This window comes from Nanorana parkeri, unplaced genomic scaffold (genome assembly GCF_000935625.1).
Source record: "Nanorana parkeri isolate BGI_ZX_2015 unplaced genomic scaffold, ASM93562v1 scaffold48, whole genome shotgun sequence".
NCBI lineage: Eukaryota > Metazoa > Chordata > Amphibia > Anura > Dicroglossidae > Nanorana > Nanorana parkeri.
Genome location: NW_017306316.1, coordinates 2,555,938 through 2,578,096, shown reverse-complemented (window position 1 = coordinate 2,578,096; position 22,159 = coordinate 2,555,938). Strand labels below are relative to the sequence as shown.

Sequence of the window (22,159 nt, the reverse complement as noted above, 5' to 3'; positions counted from 1 at the left end):
AGGCACAACTGGTGTGAATCTGTTTTAGGTCTTGCTGAAAAAAGTAACACTGGGTATTGCTGCCTTGTTGCCAACTGCTAAACTATCACTTAAAACTATTACTTAGAATCAAGGTAAGGTTTTCCAATCAAAATAGGAAATCACTACAGTCAGAATATGCATTAAATCTCCCAGTAAGAGGAAGATGTGGAACCTTTTGCCATAGCTCCACATAGGTAATGCGATAGAAATGCACATTGAAAATGGTACTTCCATGTATCCTGGAAAACTACTATGTGACCATAGCTGTGCAATGCAAAAAGGACAAGCCTTGACTTAATGTAAAGGTTTTTCCTCAATCAAAATGTCTGGGAGGACATCAAGTCTTCTGTGCTTAATATTGCTAGAATGGAGTCTAACTCCACTGTCCAGAAAAACTTATAGTCATCCATTTGATGCTGAAGGCTGGATGACTGATTATCATGCATAATATTAGAGATGCAGTGAACCGAAGACTATGGCTATAAATTTATCTAGGCGAAGAGGTCTTCACCGCGTTCTTATGCAAATCTCTGCCGTAGTCACAGTCAGTCCCTGTAAGCAGACTGGTGGCCAAGTTGCCTGTCATCATAGGTGCTGTATCTCTTGACATGTATGCGCCGAACCCGGTCACGCAGCTCAAAACCATCATCGTCTTCACTATGAGATGCTTGGCTGCGTGTACGGCTTGTGGCCTCCAACAAAGAGTTGTCAGGGACTCGTGGAGTTTCGTAAAGCAAAACATTTAACGTCTCTTCATAAATTCGTGCTTCAGGAAATTCAACCTAAGGGGAGATACAAAGAAAATATTCTTTTATTTGTACTGCACACCTAACCCTCAGTATACAAATAAATGAAGGCATTAACCACTGAGCTATAGTCAGAAGTCTACTTAAATTACTTTTATACAGAACTAATGAGAAACAGGCAGAAATATAAATCTAGTTATAAATCCTTAAATGCAGTTTTAAAATAGCAGGGCACATACCACTGGCTTAATAACATTCCTGCATGGCAGGGAGAGAATAAGGTGTTAGGCAATGAGGCTTTACAGCATTGTACAAACCACTTGTTGATAAAACAGAGATGACCTCATTAGTGTGTTCATTTTCCTATACTGATAAAGCAAGTCCATGATCAAACCGCAGTGCTTTAACTACAGTGAAAAAAAAAGTGCACGCTAACAAGGGGTGGGGGTCAGTGGATCATCTCGCCACCCACTCTCACTCTAGATCTGACTGGGAACACCGGCCAGAGCGTCCCACTCACCTCCTGGCAACTGGAGACATCACTGGATGCCAAGAGCTGCGGGGACCGAAAGTCAGAGTGTCTTGCTCAACTCCTGGCAACCAGTGACGCCACTAGTTGCTGTATGGGACGCCAACCAGAGTGTCCCAGGTTGCCAAGAGCAGGCCATTACACATCTTCCCGCCTGGCTTTTAGCAGCCTGGGATGCGCTGGCCGAAAGGGGGTGGCAGGCACACTACAAACATTGTGCACCAGAACAGCCATGCCACTCTACCTGCCACCCCTCACCTGACCCAAAGAGATGCCGTCTGAGGCAACAGCCCCAGGCTGCCATCAACAACATACAACAGCTAAAGTCAGGCCCCTCAGAGCACAAGTAATGTTTTAACACATTTCATTTACTTTACAAAGAAATTAGGATATTACAATTTCTCCTTTTAACCAAAGTCCACTTTACCAACAATCAGATTTTATCAAATGCAATAGAAAGGGAAAAAAGAAAGCAATTACCTTTGTTTGCTTCTTCTCGGTGGCATAAACTATGGAGGTACAGCAAACTTCTGCCAATTTCCTCCCCTGACCATAGAAAGACCAGCAGCAGATTTCATCTCCGATCACATCCTTTATGAATAGGACTCGTCCATTGAATCGGAGGGAAAGCTTATCAAACAGCTCAATGTTTTTCAGAAGGTTGTCATCAGAGTTGCTGAAATACGTAACATTAAAGTTCAATTCATTACTTTTTTATTTTTGCTAAAAAGGGGGAATACTAAATAATTTATTTTCCATGAATAGAATCGGAATGGCATTTCCTAAAACCGATCTTTCACTTATTGACTTATATAAACCCCTGCCCCAAATAGCAATTCCAAATAATTTATTTTTGCATTAAACCCCCCCCCAAAATAAAAACTGTCAACAAAGAGGCTGATTACTTGCCTAGGCTAATTCAGTGGCCTGGAAGTTACAGTGGCTACAGACATATGAGACCTTTCACCCAAGGGCTAGATGCAGGAATGATAATATGTTTATAAGCTTTTCCAATGTCCTTCTAGGGAGGAGTTACCAGGAATGAATGGTTTTCTCAGCTGATTGCTCTTCCACCCCACATAGGGGAATACGTAAACACGCTCATCAGATGCAAAACATGCATGGCTGTAGAATAATCATTCATTAAACCCTTTACGACCGCCTCATACATATATGTGGTGTCAAGTAAGTGGGCTTTCTTCCTGGGCACCACATATATACACACACGTGTTTGTGCTGGAAGCGCATCTGCAACACGAAGACTGAGCTGTGGCCAACAGTTTCTGGTCTCGTACTAACAATCAAGAGCTGGGAGGACTGGCTCCATATCACAAGATCAATGATAACTTGTGATTAGCAATCACAGTGATCACTAGCTGTAGAACCCTACCCAGCTCTTTCCAGAAAGGAAAGAAGGAAAGGAGAGAAAAGAGGAGAAGAATAGAGGAGAAAAGAAAGACAGAAAATAGTCAGTCATTTGACTGCTCACGCAAGCATTGGGTGGATGCCGCCTTGTGTCTGTAGACACCTCAATGTGTATTTCCACTTTTGCAGTAGAAATTTAGAAAGCCCCCATTATATGTGTTCCTATTCACACAGCATATCCAACAATAATTGTAATAAATACATTTCTTACCTTTTAAATATCTCTATTTAGCAGGCCTTTGCATGCACCTCTCTCAATTTAAAATACAGGAAACTCGGTCCTAAGACTTCAGGACAGACTAGAGCTGCAGCTAACGATTATTTTCAAAATCGATTAGTTAGCCGATTATTAAGTTCGATTAATCGGTTAATCGGATAAACAATAAAATACATTTTTTAAAATGGCTCCAGTGATGGACTACTAGTTTGTTTTGAGATTGTAGTCCATCACAGGAGCCAGCTTTGGAGCGGTTAGAGTAAAAAAAAAAGTGTGGTGTGCAATATAGTGAAATGGAAAGTTTAAAATTATACAGCAATCAATGCAGAATGGCACCGGCTATAGGACTACAAATCCCAGCAATAGTTCATTATACAGCGCAATGCAGAATATCACCAGCTATAGAGGAGCACAACAAATCCCAGCAATAGTACATTATAGCTGGCGGTATTCTGCATTGCGCTGTATAATGTACTGTTGCTGGGTTTTGTAGTCCTCTATAGCTAGTGGTATTCCGCATTGCACCGCTGTATAATGTACTATTGCTGGGTGTTGTTGTAGTCCTCTATAGCTGGTGGAATTCCGCATGGCGCTGTATAATGTATTATTGCTGGGATTTGTAGTCCTCTATACAGCGCAGTGCAGAATATCACCAACTATAGAGGAGTACAACAAATCCCAGCAATACATTATTCATACAGTGTATAATGTATTGCTGGGATTTGTATTCCTCTATAGCTGATGGTACATTGTGCTGTATATTATACATAGGAATACAAATCCCAGCAATACATTATAGAGCACCATGTGTGGGAAAGTGCAGGCTTACCTGAGCAGTCTTCCAGCAACTTGCTTCTGAGATCGGGCCTGTCTATCGGCGGCTGTCATCCCCCCACACCTGCTCCTCCTTACTACATCTCCCCGCGTCCCTGTGCCGATCGTGGATGTGGGCGGGCGGTGAGTGTGAGGCGGGGAGGAGGTGCGGCGTGAAGAGCGTGGATGTGGGCGGGTCTGGCAGCGGCGAGCGTGAGGTGGGGAGGAGGTGCGGCGCGCAGCGTGTGTGGAGCCGTGAACAGGGCCAACTGATCGGAAGCCGATTAATCGATTATTGAAAAAGTTGACAACTTTTTCAATAATCGATTATGTCGATTAGTTGTTGCAGCTCTAGGACAGACAGACTCATTAACATACAATGGGGGAATTTTTTTTAGAAACTGGAGAAGACAAAATCTGGATTGCAACCAATCAGCTTTTCTGTGTCATTTTCAAATCTTACCTGAGCAAACTGTAGAGAGAAGCCGATTGGTTGGCAACTGCTCTAGATTCTGCCTGTTCCAGTTTTGCTAAATTCCCCCCCAATGTCTTCAGGACTTTAACTCTTTGCTAGGACAGACAGCCCTGCTCATCTAGTTTACAAGTGATAATTAAATCTGTCAGCACAGTACAGACAGTGTTCATTATATGAAACAGAACTTCCCCCTAACACAACCCCCCTCCCCCGTCATGGAGTTAGCACAATGAACATATAAAAAAAGGTAAGCTGCAAATTAAAATTTTATTTAAAGTTATGCTATGTGAATTAGAAACATGTAACACATATAAAATCAGTGTTATCCCAATGTGACTGCATACATGGAAATATACTAAAGTGTATGTCTGGGCAAAATAACATTTTGCACCAAAACACATGCACTACACAGATGTTTTTTCCTTGAGAAACATTTTTTTTTTTATAGAATATCTCTCTATTATTTTCCAATATATACACGCTATAAACATGCAGACATTATTGTTAAGAGACCACCATATAATATTCCGCTAATATTAAAAGCATTATTCCCTTTAAGGGTCTCAGCTAGAATGAAGCCAAAAGAAAGAACTGGGGAAAAAACAACATAAAAACCCTCCAAACCGAACCAACCCCGCCCCCAAAAAATACAAAGCAACAACTCCCATTCTCCTTTCCCCTCGCTATCCCTCTCCCCCCAGTGACCGTACGGCTGTGCCTCTTATTCGCTATACGCACATAGTAGCACTACCAAAAGTCTATCCAAGGGTTCCATGTTACCAGAAATTGTGGGTACCTATCCTGCGATCGTGCAACTAACTCTTCTACCCTTCTCAAGAAGTTCATTTCTTTGACCTAATCTTTAATTTGCAAAGTATCTTGAGCCCTCTAATATCTAGCTATTACCGTTCTTGCAGCGAATAAAAAATAATTGGAATAGGCCTTTCTTGACTTCTTTAATTGGACCTGGTATGATAGCCAATAGCGCAATCTCAGGTGTAAGAGATCCCTGGACATTAATTAGATGTACTCCTATCTTATAAACCATTTCACAAAAAGGTTGGATCTCCACCACATATGTACCTTTTTCTACTCCACATCTCAAACATCGGTCAGATATGTTTGGAAAGATCTTAAGTATTGAGGAAGGACATCTGTACCATCTTGTCAATATCTTTAAATTGCGTTCCTGGATGTAACTCGATATACTTGATTCAAACGTTAACACAAAAGATTGTTTCCATTTATCTTGTGATAATCTATAGCCCAATTCTGCTTCCCATCCCCTCACATAGAACGGTCTATCAGAGAAACCTTGGGTCAAGAGGATATGATATATCTTTGATAATTTATGTTTACTATCCTTTGGTTCATACACAAATTCTCAAAGGAGGTCATATCTTGTAATATGATGTTTAAGCTGAAGGTATGCAAACCACTGTCCCCGTTGAGAACCACCTTCTGGGATTAATAAAGAGAAAGGATATATACCATGCTCTGAAATTGCTTGAATAACAGGAGCTGGTTCCGCTGTACCCTGACGGAAAATCTGGATTACTTAATATAGGGGTAAGAGATCCCACGTAGTCCGATATATTATATGGTTTTACTGTCCTGTCCCAAATTGTTATTAGTGTCCTAACTAATGGAGGTAGAGGCCCCTGTATCAGCCTTTTCTGGGGCCGGATACATGGGACTGCAGTCAGTGTTAAGGGGTAGCTGCTTGTTCAATAGATAGCCACAATTAATTTCTAGTAGAAGAAAACCAGTCCGTGATGCGGGTTAGAACTGCTGCCTAGTAGTAAAAGCTCCATGTGTGGGAGACCTGCACCACCGTCCTGTCTATGCATTACTAATATATTGCATCTTAAATCGTGCCGGGGTACATCCCCAAACATATTAAATTATAGCTTATAGCTGACCTCAGGGTCCTTTTTATTACTTTCCAGACTTAACAGTCAAGAGATCAAAAATTACTGTACATGTAAATACAGAACACACCTGGTGTATGAATACTTGTTGTTGCTTCTATTATACAGGAGTTTGACCACAGGCTGTTGGGAAAACACAAAAATCACACGTTACCTAGCGCTATATAAAAGGGATTTATTTGCAATTGATATTGTAACTCTAATTTCAAGGAAACCTATGCAATAAAAATATAAAGTAAACAAAAACACACAAAAAGCAAAAAAAGGCACACACACAAGGCAGAACAAGGGGAAAAAGGTACAATGAACTCTAAATAAATATCTGTTCATAACCAGCCCTATATTACTACTACTATACTATACTATACTACTACTACTACTACTATACTCTCAGAAAAACTAGTTTAGATTGTAGGAGTCAATTCATGCAACAGCCCAATTTCAAGAAGTCAGAATATGAAAAGCTTTAAAAACTTAGAAAATAACTGTGATGTGTATTTTTTCTTTTTAACAATCAATGACTTCTGAGCCCTGCATACAGTTATTTCCTGTCTAGTTATTCTTCAGCCACAAAATGTCAATGATCATTTACAATGCTACAGATCTGTAGCCTTTGTATTCTAATTTAGATGAGCAACCCGTACGCAATATTTTAATATGCATACTCCCACTTGATTCAAGTTCAAGACCATTACAATAGGCTTGTTAACCCCTTATTATTCTGAAGGTATGTGACAGCTCAGCCTTTGTTCAGTGGTGAAAAGACTGATGAGATCTAGCCACATTTCTATGGGACTAGGAGCAAGCTAATCTAATTGCTAACTGGGACAATGCATGAGTGAAGTGTGCACCTTGGCAGATGATTCAATCAGTTTCTCTTCTTCTTTTGGAGATGTGATGATGGGGATATTACATACTGCTTCGTATGACTCATTCTTATCCTGAAAGTAAGAGAAATGGAGACAATTACAATAGAAAATCTAGAGCTTTGTTTGCAGCCATATACTCTGCACTGCAGCCTTATGATGTACTAAACAATGAAGCCAACAGAAATAGGGCCGTAGGAGAAGAAGACTGTGCTGAGAACCGCTGGTGGTCTTACATAAGAAGCGCTTTCAATGAGAAATGGAAAGCTACCATAAGCTATGTATATCCTTCTCAACGTGGAGGGTTTGCATTCTTCCTCATGAAAGAAATAAAGCCATGTGTGAAAAGATAATTAAAGAGTGCTATAACATTTCAACTTCTGCTTTCAAAAAAATCCAGGCAACATGTGAAATCATTCAGTGAACAGGTATTACGTTCCAGGAGACTATGAAGATACACATACATCAGAACTTCATTCATTCTACCTTAACCACTTGAGGGCTGACATGTCAAATCCCCTTAATGTGCCGGCTGTTTTCCAGTGCTGTGATATTCACAGACAATAGGGTACGCAATGCTGCACCAAATTTATTTTATATATTTTTTTAGACAGATTTTGAGAACAAAAGAGAACAAAAATGGCTTCTCGTGCCTTCTGTTATAAAACATAGCAAATAAAAAGGCCAGGACAGTACGAAAACCCCAGAAAGGACCCTGTTTTGGAACATAGACACCCCAAAGTGATCTGATTTTTGACACAATTTTTTGGAAATGAGGAAACATGCTTGTACTGAAAGGTTAAAACATGTAGCTTAGTAATTGTATCTAGTGCACTACATACAATACATTTACAGGTTATACAGGGAGGAGGAGATGAATGGGTATGAAGGGGGTTATTATGCAAATGCACAGGATAAGGGAGGTAAAGAGTTAATATACAAGTCAGATCAGAGACAGGATGGTGCTGACATATACTGTAGAGGGGTGAATGGGCACTGGGTGCTTATTTACCAGTGTCATCCAGTACCAGGTGGTTGCAAGCAGCAAGCTCTTTTTTCTCACACACTGATCGAAGTATGATAAGAAAGTGAGAGCCGGCTTCTAACAGCAGCCATTGTTTGCAATGTGTGATGCTGTGACTGGTCACAGTGATCACATGGTACAGAGACACTCACACTGGCCTGGAACACTCTTTTTACAATCTTCACTGTCCGGTAAAAAAAGAAAGAACATTTTAAAACATTGTCTCACCCTGGGAGGCTTGCTGTCCATCCATTTATGCAGAATGGGTGCAAGGCAAGTGGTTAACCTGGGCTCTATTTAAAGGACCAGCAGTTTAAACAGGGTTTTCATAGGGCGTCTGTTCAGGACTTCAGCCTGCAGGCTCCTTCTAGGCAATCTGTGCTGTTTAGGGGCCCTGTGATTTGTGGTAATGTGTATTTTACATTACAACCTGAATGATGATAGGAAGACCGTACAATGCAACAAAACTCACAACCTGCATTCATTCTAATCTCCAGTTTCAGCCCCGATGTACAATCCTACCTTTACTGCGACTATCAGTTACTAGTGTTCCCAATGGGCCTATTTCTAGATCTGGTGTAGTAACATGGAAGTGACAATATCATCTTCTTTACAAGAGAATGTCATCATCTCAGTCTATGCCTGGACACTGACACCTCCATTGGTAAGTAATAAACCTGTCCAGTCGATTCAGTTTCTCCTTGATAAACCAGTGCTTGCAGTAATCTCCCCACTCAGACATTCACTTGCAAGATCAGTAAAGCAGAAATGACAAGTTTATGAAGTACTCAGAGCAGTCATAATGCATCTGCATGCCAGAATGCCTTATAAAATCAAGGGGAGAAAAAAAAAAAAAAAAGAAGAACTACCGAGGAGAGTCATCAGACATGCTCTTGTGCATTAGTGGGTTCAATAATGGATAAGGCATTATCAGGTAGTAGGAAATGGAAAGACTTCCTCAGATTAACTAAAGATGCATTGGGGAAAGGTAGGCTAGCCACACATATGACGGTCGATAGTCTAACCGCTGAAAGGACATTAAACAATAAAAATAAACACGCACAATCGTTTGGGCTCAACGTGAATAACCGTGCACTGAGCAAACACCCTGACAACAGCCTTTATTCAGGGTAATTGTAGTGGCTGATCGGAAAAATCTATTTCAAGTGATTATTTTTTTTTCCGGCAGACACCATCTTGCATCTATACTTAGAGTTACCGCCTTTCTTAAAGCCACAGGCACATATACATGATCTGGGAAGAAAATAAGTGGAGCCTCCTCCCTCCATGCATTTGCAAAGCAAGAGAAAGAGAAAACTGGCTTCTCAGTTTTATCTAGGAGTGGCAAACTCTGGACAGAGTTCTGGAACCCAGAGTCTTTGCAGCAACTTGAGTGGGATAAAGCCTCCAACCCTGGGTTCATTTTGTGATGTTGACCAGCATCCATTGATTGTGCAGCTGTGCACATCCCTTGAGGCAGGGGTACAGGGGTGTGGACATTTTTGAAAAAACTACTTGTCCAAGGGCTAAAGCGGGGGCCAAATCTACTTGTCCTTCATAACAATCTACTTGTCCTGATACAAAAAAAAAATAGTTTTAATTAAAACTAGGGATGCACCAACAGCGGTTTTTGGGTATAGAGTACGAGCACCGATATTTTGCTTTCAGCACTCACTGAGTATCGGTGCTTCCATTTGCATGGAGCAGGCTTCCCGGGCAATCAGGAAGCCGTGCAGCGGGTAATGAGATGCTACCCGGCTTCCTGGCCAATCAGGAAACCGGGCGGCGAGTAATTACCCGATTGGTCAGGAAGCTGGCTCAATGCTGATTTAAGTATAGCCGGGGGGTGGGGGGTTTTGGGAGAGACCGGGCCAGATTCGATCGGGTAAATCCATTTTCCCATATTACCTGGGAAAGTGAACTTGCCCTTTAATGCACATTGTGCGTGTGAGAGAGTTCTGCTGCATCGCTACCACAATATGGCACAGTGAAATGGCGGCAGCACTCAAGGCACACACACAATGTCCTATGTGTGCGCTTATTTGCATGCAGATGGCGGGGGCATCAGGGTTGGTTTTCATTTTTTGTATTTTATTTTTTACATTGTCACTTTTTTTTTTATATATAATTATTTTTAACTTTGTCATAACTTTTTTTTTTATTTTTAACTTTTTTTCCCCCCACCTAATTTTATTCCTATCACATGGGGATTTAAAATCCTCTAAGTCAGTGGTCCCCAACCCCCGGGACCGGTCCGTGGATCAAATGGTACCGGGCCGCCCAAGGAACATTAAATTATTTCCATTTTATTTACTGTGGTGTATTTCTCTCGGGTTTGTCCGACTTTCCAGGACGAGAGGTTAACCGGTGGCTGAGAGACGTCACCTAAAGCCGCACCAATAGGTGACGTCTGGAGCTGAGCGGCTGCAGGGTTCACCGGTACTTTCTCATGTTTAACAGTGCTTGGTGTACATGTATATTGTGTTTGCGCAAATTTAACCCACAAATTAGCAAAAATGAGTACGAAACAGATGTCGTTAGAAAGTTTCCTTGGGAAAAAGAAAAGGCCCAGTGAAGAGACAGAAGGGCCTTCAACATCAAAGAAACATGTAACTTAACAGACAATACCATGAGTCCTACTTGAAATATGGATGTATCGGGACAGGTGATTCCCACACCAAAACCCCTCTGCATAGTTTGCGGCGACCAGCTCTCTAATGAGGCAATGAAACCTTCAAAACTGCTTCGCCACTTGAATGCCAGTTTTACCGCAGCAAAATTATCAAACGTTGACCGGTCCGCGGCGATAAAAAGGTTGGGGAGCACTGCTCTAAGTGATAGTTTGGAGGTGACAGGTTCTCTTTATGGAACCTGCCCTCCAACACAGAACATATGTTCTGTGTAGTTCCTGACAGCTGAGACAGGTGGCGCTGTGTGGACAGAATCGCCGCTTCTCGTTTCATTCAAGTGATCTGATAAATGATCAGATCACTTGAAAACGAGCGGCGGCTCCACACTGTACACTTAGCTCTGCTTGTCCGGAGCGGGGCTAAGTGTACAAAAAAACTACTCGCCCGGCGCCCGAAACTGCATGTCCCGGGCGTCAGGCGATAGGGATTCCACACCTCTGGGGTGTCAAACTCAATTTAATCGTGGGCCGCATCAACATTATGGTTGCCCTCAAAGGGCCTGTAAGGCTATATAAATGTATCTAATCTTTATCATAATTGCCTCTGCATTCGATTATCACTGGTTTTAGTAATAACTTAATACCTAGATCTGAAAGTAGAAGTCTAGGAAATGGCCTGGTGGGCCCAATTCGGCCCCTAGGCCTTGGGTTTGACACACGTGCCTTAAGGTATGGGGGCTGATGAGTGTTCAGGACTCCACATGGGAGACCAAAGAGGTCTCTGCCTGGGAGTCAGGGGGTCTTCATCCTGGAATTAGATGGAGGCCAGTGCAACAGGGAGCAGCAAGGTGTGTACCGAGAGTTCAGGTCAGCACGGTGTCTGAAAGACTATGTGAAGGAAAGAGACCAGGGCCTGAGGACAGAGGCCAGAGCAGTGGTGCTCCAAAGCCAGGAGGCTATAGCATGCTTATTTTGTGAAGAGAGATGTTGGACAACCCCTGCAAGAACAACTTCATTATTGTTTGAGAACTTTCAGTTAATAACAACCGAAAACCATTAAAATGCAGCCCAATTTCTGGTGTACATGGATTCATAAGGAACCAAATAAATAATGTCATTAAAGGGTGTTTTCTTCATACTTCTAGATACCAACCAGTAGCAGTAGTCAGAACAAACTAAAAAGAATTACTAACCTGCAATGCTGTCTGGCACTTGTCTACCAGCCCCTGAATTAGATAATATTTAGCTTCTGCCATAAGTTCTTTGATCTCGTGTCTGTTCTTGGGAAGTGCAATGGTGTCATCTCGCAGATAGTTCAGAATGGTTCCAAAATGCTTTCCACATCGGTCAATAAGAATCCAGCCTGTGAGTAAAAGACAGATGTGGAAGTTTAGGCAAGGAAAACATGAACACAAAAAGCTCACACAAAATGGATCTTTCAGTTTCGGATGAAGGACGGTGGTGAGCTGAATCAGCATCTTAGATATGCTGAGGACATTCAGCAGCAACATCTCCCCAACCCTGCTTCCATCCCTTTTAAATCTGCCACACTGTCACCTTTAACACTGCATTCTCTGTATTGTACAATAATTTGGGTACAAAGATCTTAATGCACAATTCCCTAAAAGAAAATCGTTCGTAATTTGACCTGCCAAATTCTACCCGAAACCGACATACCTGGGTAGAATAAAAATTGCATTCTGAATTGCAGTAAAGGACACTGAACACTAAAAACAATTGGGTGACAAACTACTGTGCGTCACAGTGCGCTGTCAAAACTTGCTGCATTGTCTAATTTTTGGGTTACTGTGGTGCCTTAACGCAATGCTTTTTAGAGCGCCTTTGAGACACTGCAGGGGATCATCCTGGTGTGAATGGCCCTAATTGGGGGAGATGTGATCTCTCTGTATTAATACAAAATCGGTCCAGATAGTAAATTTGGTGCAAAGTTGTTCAGCTGAAGGTCACTGCAAATGACAAGGAGGCTCTCTTTGCATCTGGTGGAAAAGAGATTCAACCTCTGCAGACAGTAAGTTGTGGGAACGTGGAAGACTTCCAAAGGAGATAGTACTCTAATAATATCTATGTAGATTGTTGATCCAGGGGGTATCCGATTGCCCTAGGGGAGTTGATTACATAGTTAGTCAGGTTGTAAAAAAGACACAAGTCCATCGATTTAAACCTATAGAGATATGAAAAAGAAAAAAAAAAAAAGCTGAAACAGTACGCTATCCCCCCAATTGCCCACTGTTGATCCAGAGGAATGCAACACACCTCTCCCCCCAATAAAGCATGGTTCAATTTGCTCCAACAGGGGGGAAAAAATTCCTTCCTGATCCCATAAGGCAATCGGATATTCCCTGGATCAAAGATCTGATGCCTATTATATCCAAAATAACTCAATATCCAGTAATATTCTGTGCAATTAGGAATACATACAGATTTTTTTTAAAACAATTAACCGAGCTAGCAAGAACTGCTCCTGGGGGAGTCTATTCCACATCTTCACAGCTCTAACTGTTAAGAATCCTTTCCGTATGCTAAAGGTTAAACTTCTTTTCCTCCAGACGCAAAGAGTGCCCCTTTGTCCTTTGCAGTGACCTTGAAGTGAATAATTTGGCACCAAGCTCTTTATATGGACCATTTATGTATTTATTGATTGAATCACTTACAATTAGGCATGTACAGATATCAGTGCAGATACTTGGCATTTTCATGAGAACTACCAGGGTTGCAGTGGTTGCAGCTGGGACCTGACTCTGGTGCTCCACCACTGTCCTGAAATCATTAGTCTGTATTGTTTAAGGCCTGCTTCACACCTGAACGTTTTGTAGCGCGTTCAACGCTCGACGAACGCTCTACAAAACGCTCAAACATCTAAATCCCATTGTATTCAATGGGTCTGGTTCACACCTTGCCGTATTTCCTCCCGTCCGACGCGATACAAAACGGCCTACGCCCAAAGAAGTACATGTACTTCTTTGGGGCGTTTTGGTCTTGCGTTTCCATTGGGATACAGCCAAGTAGCCCTCGGAAACGGGCGTTTGTCGCGTGTTTTTTTTACTGCGAATCGCGGTAAAAACGCACGACAAACGTGCATATTCAACACGTCTAGGTGTGAACCCAGCCTTAGAAAAACTGTCACATGACAATAAACAAAAATGTATCAGTACTTGTGTCTGTAAGTACTTGGACAAATATCAGAACCTGTAAAAATGGTATCGGTGCATCCCTAATACACATTTATAAAGACAAAATCATACATTAAAACAGAGATGTACAAATCCCAGGAGCTCCGTGTGTTCCTTGCCAATGACAGCTGCCTCCTAACTTTTGATTTTTTCTCTAGTCTAGTCTCGGAGCTGGAAAAGTATCGGTACTTGTAGAGTACGGTACTTGTAGAGTACGGTACTTGTAGAGTACGGTACTTGTAGAGTACGGTACTTGCAGAGTACGGTACTTGCAGAGTACGGTACTTGTAGAGTACGGTACTTGCAGAGTACGGTACTTGTAGAGTACGGTACTTGGTATCTGAACATCCCTAGTTACAATGGATGCTGCTACGTCATGGCGTTTTTTTTCCTGCAGAATCAGTAGGTCTCGTGAACACTGGTCCTGATATCATATTCTAGGGTGACTCCTTTCCCTTGCAGGGTCCTAAGGAGCTACCCTTGTGTGTGCTAGTAAGCTGTGGGTGTCTCCACAAACACAGCTAGCCAAGCCTCCCTGATCCCCCTTTCTTCCTCCTCCCCTCTCCAAACTAGTAGACGGACAGTTGCTGGAGACTGTGCTGTCCCTTGTGATTTTGTACTGGACAGGAAGTTTAGAGAAGCTGAGCAGAGAGTCGGAGGCAGCTTTTTGAAAACATGGCACTTGGGCAAAAATGTAAAGACATCCTTTGCCGGGCAATATGATAGATTAATTATTGAAAAAAAAGGTGAGGCTAATGCTACTTTAACACAAAAGGTCAGATTGGGATTTGTATTTGGCAAACGCACAGAGCAGAAAATTGCAATGACACCTAACTAGCTGTCCCCTCCACTAATCTGAATCCAGAACAAGTATCTTCATATATTACTCATATTATTCGAACATGTCCAGAGAGAACAACAACCTCACCTTCCTTATCAGTGAGGACCTCCATACGTCCACTGAACATTGCCTTAAGCATGGTGTCATGTCTTGTCAGGACCTGCACTGTGGTGTAGTGCAACGAACCGCCCACATTCAGCCGAACATACTTGTTTCCTAGACAGCCCCCTTTAAAGCTGTAGGTTTTAGGCTTGGCCCCAGAGGCAGGGCACATTGCCGTCAGACAAGTGTCGCCAGACATCTCTCGCTGCAGGTAGACGATGACTCTGCACACAGTGGGCTTCACGTGTGCCGCCGTGGTGGGAGGGTACAAGAGGGAGACCAGTCCTAGCTAGCAGGAATCAGGACCCTGCTAACCTTTGAAAATATCTGCAAGTGGGAGAAAAGAAAAAAAAAAAAAAAGAAGAATTAAAACAGGATTGGTCAATAGAATAGCCAATGGAACAATCTTGACTGAGTATAACAACACAACTAAAGCATATTGGTGTCAAAACGGAAGATCTGCAGATAGACTACCCCTTATAATGGCCGCAGAGGGGAGGAAGGGTTGGGAATCTAACAAGGTTATTCACATAAAGGTGAAGAGTTTGGAGAAGGCAGAAGTGAACAATCTAGGCCAAAATAGTCGATTTGGAAGAATTCTCCAATTCAGCTCACTTTCCAGTTCAGCTATGTTGTCCTAGATTGTTCCCTTCTCCTGCATTCTCCAAACTCTTCACCCTTTAGTGAATAACCCTGAAAGTGATCACATCTTGTTGTAAGACTTCCTGACAGATACATGCTGGTGGCTGATCTATCCCATCACCATCTTGCCAAGTGTTCCTTTATATTCCTACATTAGGTAGACACAGTGAAGCCAGACACAATTAGACATGCAGCACTGTTTCAGTATGCAGTGACAGCTCTTCAGCCTGGATCAAACCAACATATTCTAAAACCCCCCGCTGTACATTCATAGAAATAAGGTTGTAAACGAGGACAGTCAATGAAATAGATGCTGTAAATTGTTCCTACATTAAAAGGCATAATCCACCGTTTCCAAATACGTATTAAATGCACAAACAAATAAAAGAAACAATGTGCATTTGATATTTTTTGCAATTTGAACCTGTAAAGCATTGTAACCCCTATCAGTGGATGGTGGGTGCAATGCTCAGACTTTCGCCCATGCCCAGGTGCGCACTGAGGTACTGACTTTCAGTTAAAGGAGAACTATAGGGTCAGGGTTTTTCCCCATAGTTCTCCTAAGGGTCAAGGGATGACACAAACTAGCGTCCTCCCCTGACCCAAAGCTCAGTATACCGCGAGCTACAGCTCACGGTATACTGAGAGGCCACAGCCGGAACGGATCCCGACATTACTGTTGTGATCCACCCAGCTGCATGATTGACAGCTGGCTCTGCCTATCTAGAGGCAGAGCCAGCTGTACCCGCCCTCTCCCCGTCCGTGCCACCAGTCAGCGCTGGAGGATCAGAGCAGGGAGGGGGGAATCCCTGCAGGGAGCCGTGAGTGACAGTCACGGCTCTCTGCAGGGAAATGATCGAGAAGTGAGCGAGCGACGGTATGTGTTCGCTCACTTCCCGATCTATTGAGCCGACCTGTGACAGTTTCATTGCCACATGTTGGCTCAAACTATGAGGCTGAGTGATTTTCACTCGCCTCATAGTTCTCCTTTAAGGGATGGGAAGAAGCATCAATAGACAGCAAGTGCAGTCCTGTCACCACACCTGTACTTCATTAAGACCTATGACTCCCTGTGCCGTGGTGGCAGATGGGACTTGAAGTCTCTCGTCACAGATCTTAGTACTAAATCTGTAAATGGTGATTCAAAAATAACGACAGGAGCTTGTAGTGGGAAGTATCCTGCGATTAGAGTAAAAACAGGTGTGTGTGGGGGGGGGTGGGGGGGAGGGGCTGTTAAATGTGACCATGTTATATGTAACATTAGCCATGGTCAGAAAAGTGACTGCTAAGGTTACATAGCAATCTGATTGAGCCAAAGCTTTTTTTTTTTCCTTGTTCAGACATCCTTTCCCAAGACATGCTAATGTGCAACCAAGTGGCCAAACGGGGAAACCGTTTCATGTCTCCTATCACAAGAGTAAGACGATTATTCCTAACTTTTGGTCAAGGTGGGCAAATCCATTTGGAATTCAGGAGCCAGTCTGTCCAATCCAGGAGGCAGCTGTCATTTTTCAGGAGCATTGGCTATCCGGCTCCTGGGATTTGTCTGGGCTTGCTTTAGGACAGTGGTTTGATCAATGCAAAGCATTCCTTTATGCCCCATCTGTATAGCCAGAACTGATAGTTTATAGCCCATATACAGTCCAATATTATAGATGCATCCATTTCAAACTGCATACTGCTGTTCCAGGCTTGTTGGCCATTTATCAGTGCAAGGCATGACATTTCCTCACAATAAACGGTTGGGTTACACTTTCTAAAAATGATGTTTTTACACTATATGGCCATTTATACCCGGTTGCCTTAAATAGAAACCCCTCCAACTTTCTCTGCTAGACACAAGAAATGGATTGTGAAGTTTCAGCTCCTTCAATACAATGTATTAGAGAGACATTTGCAGCCCAAGTGTCAAGGCTCAACAGCCTGTACAGAAGAAGCGATGTCATCTGCTTTCTCTGTAACCACATTTCCTCCATATTCTTGTGGGAGGGACCTCATTCTAAAATTAAGTTGTGGACATCCCCGTTCAGTTTTACCGGTCATCCTGTTTCCGACAATTTTATAGGAATGACTAAGATGACACAAAACAGAGATTACAGAGGAGAGAAGGATGATGTGTATCCATGTCACTGTGCTGAATCCTTATTACTTCAACATGTCATGCCCTGTTCCCACTGCGCGATATGCAAATTGCGCGTTTGTCGCGCGATTTGCATATTGCGCGACATCGCGAGATTTGCCGCGCGATGTCGCGTTCAAGCTTGCATTGAGCAAGCTTGAATCGCGGCTAAATCCGCTCCAAAAAGGGTCCTGCTGTAGCGACACACGACCCGCGACAGCAGGACCCTTTGCCCCATTGGATTGCATTGGAGCGCGATAATTTGCCGCGATATCGCGGGAATTACCGCGCGATAAAACGCTCAATGTGAACTGCGTCTTAGTACTTCCATCCACTGCTACAGCATAACCGAGTAATATCTACACCACCACACCTTCACTATAGATGAGAGATCATCATTGACCATTTCAATGTTTGCACCTCTATACCCCCACCACCCCATGCACCAAGCCAATGCTGACATGTAAGTTGTGGGCCTATTGGTTCAGCACAACCTCAGCAGTTACCTATCATACTAAAGTATCATGTCATTTTATATACTTGATGTCCAAACGTTTTAGTTTCCGACAGAATCAGCTGGTGAACCTGAGCACTGGCCCTGGTATCCTGTTTTAGGGTGGATCATTTCCCTTGCAGAGTCCTATAGAGACACCCTTGTGTGTGCTAGTAAGCGGTGTGTGTGTCTCCACAAACACACAGACACAGCAGGGCAACCCACTTCCCTCCTCGCTGCCCACTTCCCTTCTCCAACCTAGTAGATGGACGGCTGCTAGAGACTGCATTGTCCTTTGTGATCTTGTACTGGACAGGAAGTTCAGGAAAGCCGAACTGAGAGAGTTGGAGCTGTTTGAATATGTGATGACCGGAAGTGCTTAAGCAACATTTTATAGAAATGTGTTGGGCAATGTATATTTGTTTGACCTGGGTTCAAAAAGTGCGAGTAGAGCTGCAGCTAACGATTATTTTCAAAATCGATTAGTTAGCCGATTATTATCACCTTCTCCTCCTTACTACTTCTCCCCGCGTCCCTGTGCCGATCGTGGATGTGGGCGGGCGGTGAGCGTGAGGCGGGGAGGAGGTGCGGCGTGTGTAGCGTGGATGCGGGCGGGTCTGGCAGAGGTGCAACGTGTGTGGAGCTGTGGACAGGGGCACCTTATCAAAAGCCGATTAATCGATTATTGAAAAAGTTCACAACTTTTTCAATAATCGATTATAATCGATTACGTCGATTAGTTGTTGCAGCCCTAAGTGCGAGGGTCTAATACTACTTAGAAGAGAACTATGAGGTAAGTGTTTTTCCCCATAGTTCTCTTAAGGGTCACGGGAAGACATAAACTAGCGTCCTCCCATGATCCAAAGCTCAGTATATCGTGAGCTACAGCTCGTGGTATACTGAGAGCGCCGCAGCCGGGACGGATCCCGACAATGCTGTCGAGATCCACCCAACTGCGTGAATGACAGCGGTCTCTGCCTATCTAGAGGCAGAGCCAGCTGTGCCCACCCCCTCCCTTGTCCGTTCCCCCAGTCCAGGGATGGAAATCCCTGCGGGGAGCAATAACTGACAGTCACCGCTCTCTGCAGGGAGATGATAGAGAAGTGAGCGAGCGACAGTATGTGTTCGCTCACTTCCCGATCTATTGAGACGACGTGACAGTTTCTGCTGCACAATGTTGGGTATAGACCACAAATCACATGCCCAACATCACTCATCAGCGTAGTGGTTGCTGTCTTGTTCTTTAGCAACTAGTGAAGAGTTTGGGCTTGGTGGGAACTCCGTTCACCAGAATTCACCCAAGCCCGCTCAAAACTCTGACCGCCATCCCTTCCTCCTGACCCAATCAGTCTGGAAGGTTTTGGAGGGGGCGTTCCTGGCCCATTGTGATATATAGGGTGGGGAATGCACCACTCTGCAACTGACTGGGTCGTGGGGAGGGGGTGGCGGTCCAAGTTTGAGTGGGCTTGGGGGAACTTATATTACTAATAAGAATGAATATCCAGTTATACGATTATGTCCTCCTTGTAGAGTGTAAGCTCTCATCAGCAGGATCCTTTAATCCGTCTGTCTGTCATTGTATTGCCCCCATGTTGGAAAGCGCTGTTCAAACTGTTGGCGTTATATAAATCCTGTATTAAATTAATAATTCCTGGATATTCCTTTCCATAAGTAATAACACCAGATAGTGTCGATCCCTCAGGGAATCAGGAAGGATCCCCCCCCCCCCTGTTGGAGATAATTAGTCCACGATATATGATGGTTTTCGCGTTCCATGGGATCAGCCTTGGGTTCTGTATATGGAGGGTTTCTATTGGTTGAATTTGATGGACTTGTGTCTTCTTATAACCTGACTATGTAACATCACCGAATACCTTGGGTACTTATGATTCTGCCTAATGCTTTGTTATAAAAATTTTTGGGGCAGATATTATTGTTGATTTGTCCATTTTCTATATTTACAGTGTACACCGAGCCATTGACATCAGTCACTAGCCCAGAGGAGATGAATCGGTGAAATATAAAGCTTCTGTGATGTGTTATATCCCTGTGTGTATTCTAATGAACAACATGTCACCACAAAAGAAACATTATATACAAGAAGGATACCAGTGCTGTCCATTTTGTATCCCAGAGTTAGTGATTGAACTTCCCCAGAATGGTCATTAGACAGAACCAGGACATTTTAGCTAAGAGCCAGGTCAACTAAGCGCATGTATTCGGAGTGTGGGGGGAAAACAGAGCACCCAAAGTTCACATCCAAAAACGAGCAGAACATACAAACTCCATGCAGTCGCCATACTTAAAGTCCAGGACTCCAGTGCTGCAAGGCAGAGGTGCCAGCCTGCAGTGAACCCATATTATCAGCACTGCTATGAGATGTTCTGGACAGTGTGAACTCTCCACGCATCAGTGACAGGAAGTGTGCAGTGCTCAATACTGCACCCCTGTATTAGTCCATTCCCATCCGCTCTGAATGAGGACAATGCAATGCCTCTGTCTCTGGCTACCCATCTACAGCACTCTCACCTGCCTCCCGCTCCTCTGCTACCAGCAATCGGCTCCTACTCAGCTCTGCTCAGTCTCGCCCATCTTTCCCAGGCGCACTGATGTCATTTCCTGACCCGTTCCCTCAGTTACCAACCTGCGCACGCTTTGGACCGCCGCGGTGTTCTATGGGACTTGTAGTCCAGACCTCGCAGCGCCCTCCGTCGTCCTGTGACAGACAATGAGCAAGGTTCATTCACAAAGAACTACAACTCCCAGAACCAGTACTACGCCTACGAGAGGGTGGGTTAAGCACGAACATATCTCTTCAAGTTTGCCGAAGGAGCTTCACCGTCTTACTTTTGCATATCCAGATACTACACGTTTTTATGTATCAAGAAATGTTAACCGTACTGTTCCAGTAGAGGAGGAATAAAAGTATGGGTAACGTTCCCTGTTTAAAGATGGCTGCCGAATGACACTTCTTCCGTATTGTCTCTATGGAAGCATAACTGTATTACGAGAAGTGACGTCAGTAAACATTAGCCGGCTGTCTCCGTGGCAGCCGGGGCTGCAGGAGAGTGGAAGAGAGAAGCTCAGCAGCTGTGACAGCAGGTAATGTGAAGGCAGTGCGGGTATCCACTGTTGTTCCTTATAGAGCCATTACTGGGCCAGTCTGCTCCCTCCCCCCATAGTGTATTAGCCCCAGAGTGCCGGGCTATGGCTGAGCGAGGCTCTCCGTGTCCCCAGCCTGTACTGACTCTGAGCCGGTCTGGGACTTCTCCATCCACATGAAAAGGGTCCAGGGATCGCTTATATCCAGTGTGTCCTGAGCTCAGATAAGGGAAACATGTATCCATTCTCCTTTACACTCCCTATCTCTCTTTCAGGGCCCTTTCACACCATAAGGCACATAAAAACTCACTGCAATGCATCAGAAATGCATGTGTGTTTACATGCGTTAACATGTGTTTTCATTTGCATTGTGTTGCGTCTTTATGCATGCTGGCACGGGTTGCGGGACTTACTCACACGAGCCCACAGACTATATGATCCCTTATAGCATGTGGGGTAGTGTCTGTGTATGTGGGGGGCTTGCGTTCTTACAATGCAATGTTCACCTTATTTTAATTTAAATGTCCCACAGTGACATTTCATTCATTTCTTTGCAGTGTAGTGGAATTATGGTGTGTAGAAACTGATGGAGACTTGTGGTGCAAGAAAAATGCTGCATTTTTCCGCACCTCTTTGCTCCATTGGAGTGCTAATGGGGCATCGAAAACAATTGTTACAATCTCTTTATTGACCTTAAAGGACACTTAAAAAGAAGTCGGCATTGCCTCTCCCTCCAGGCTCCGGAGCCAAAACAATACAAGGAATTGAGTACGTAGTTCCTGATCACTATGTCGGGCCCCTCCAACGCTGGTGCTGTGTATAGTAGCTCCGGTTCCCTTAAAATGTATTTCCACTTTTGCAGCCAAATGGCATAAAACTTACCTTTTATATTTGTTACCTGTACCCATTCTCATAGCACAATTTCAAAATATGTAAAAACAATCTCTGCTTCCCTTTTTATAATAGTTTTTTTGTCCAAAACTGAAGTTATCC

General features: G+C 43.5%; 2 protein-coding genes across 5 annotated transcripts in view; one reads left to right on the top strand and one right to left on the bottom strand.

The window, feature by feature from the left end:
- Nucleotides 1-333: 333 nt before the first annotated feature.
- TNFAIP1 (TNF alpha induced protein 1) lies at nt 334-20,680 on the bottom strand. The gene is made up of 7 exons (XM_018573676.1): nt 20,594-20,680; nt 14,796-15,125; nt 11,870-12,039; nt 7,009-7,098; nt 6,228-6,280; nt 1,777-1,972; nt 334-803 (listed from the first exon to the last, which is right to left on the bottom strand). The coding sequence occupies exons 2-7, from the start codon at nt 15,007-15,009 to the stop codon at nt 567-569; spliced, it is 960 nt and encodes a 319-aa protein (XP_018429178.1). The 5' UTR covers nt 15,010-15,125; nt 20,594-20,680; the 3' UTR covers nt 334-566.
- A 397-nt stretch (nt 20,681-21,077) lies between these two features.
- The window catches only part of IFT20 (intraflagellar transport 20), a 22,294-nt gene continuing 21,212 nt past the window's right edge, over nt 21,078-22,159 (top strand). For 2 of the 4 annotated variants that reach the window (XM_018573741.1, XM_018573716.1), the window contains exon 1: nt 21,078-21,166. The gene's annotated coding sequence lies outside the window, so the exon portion shown is untranslated. The remainder of the gene's footprint in view (nt 21,167-22,159) is intronic. The other 2 variants (XM_018573732.1, XM_018573723.1) reach the window with 2 other exon arrangements.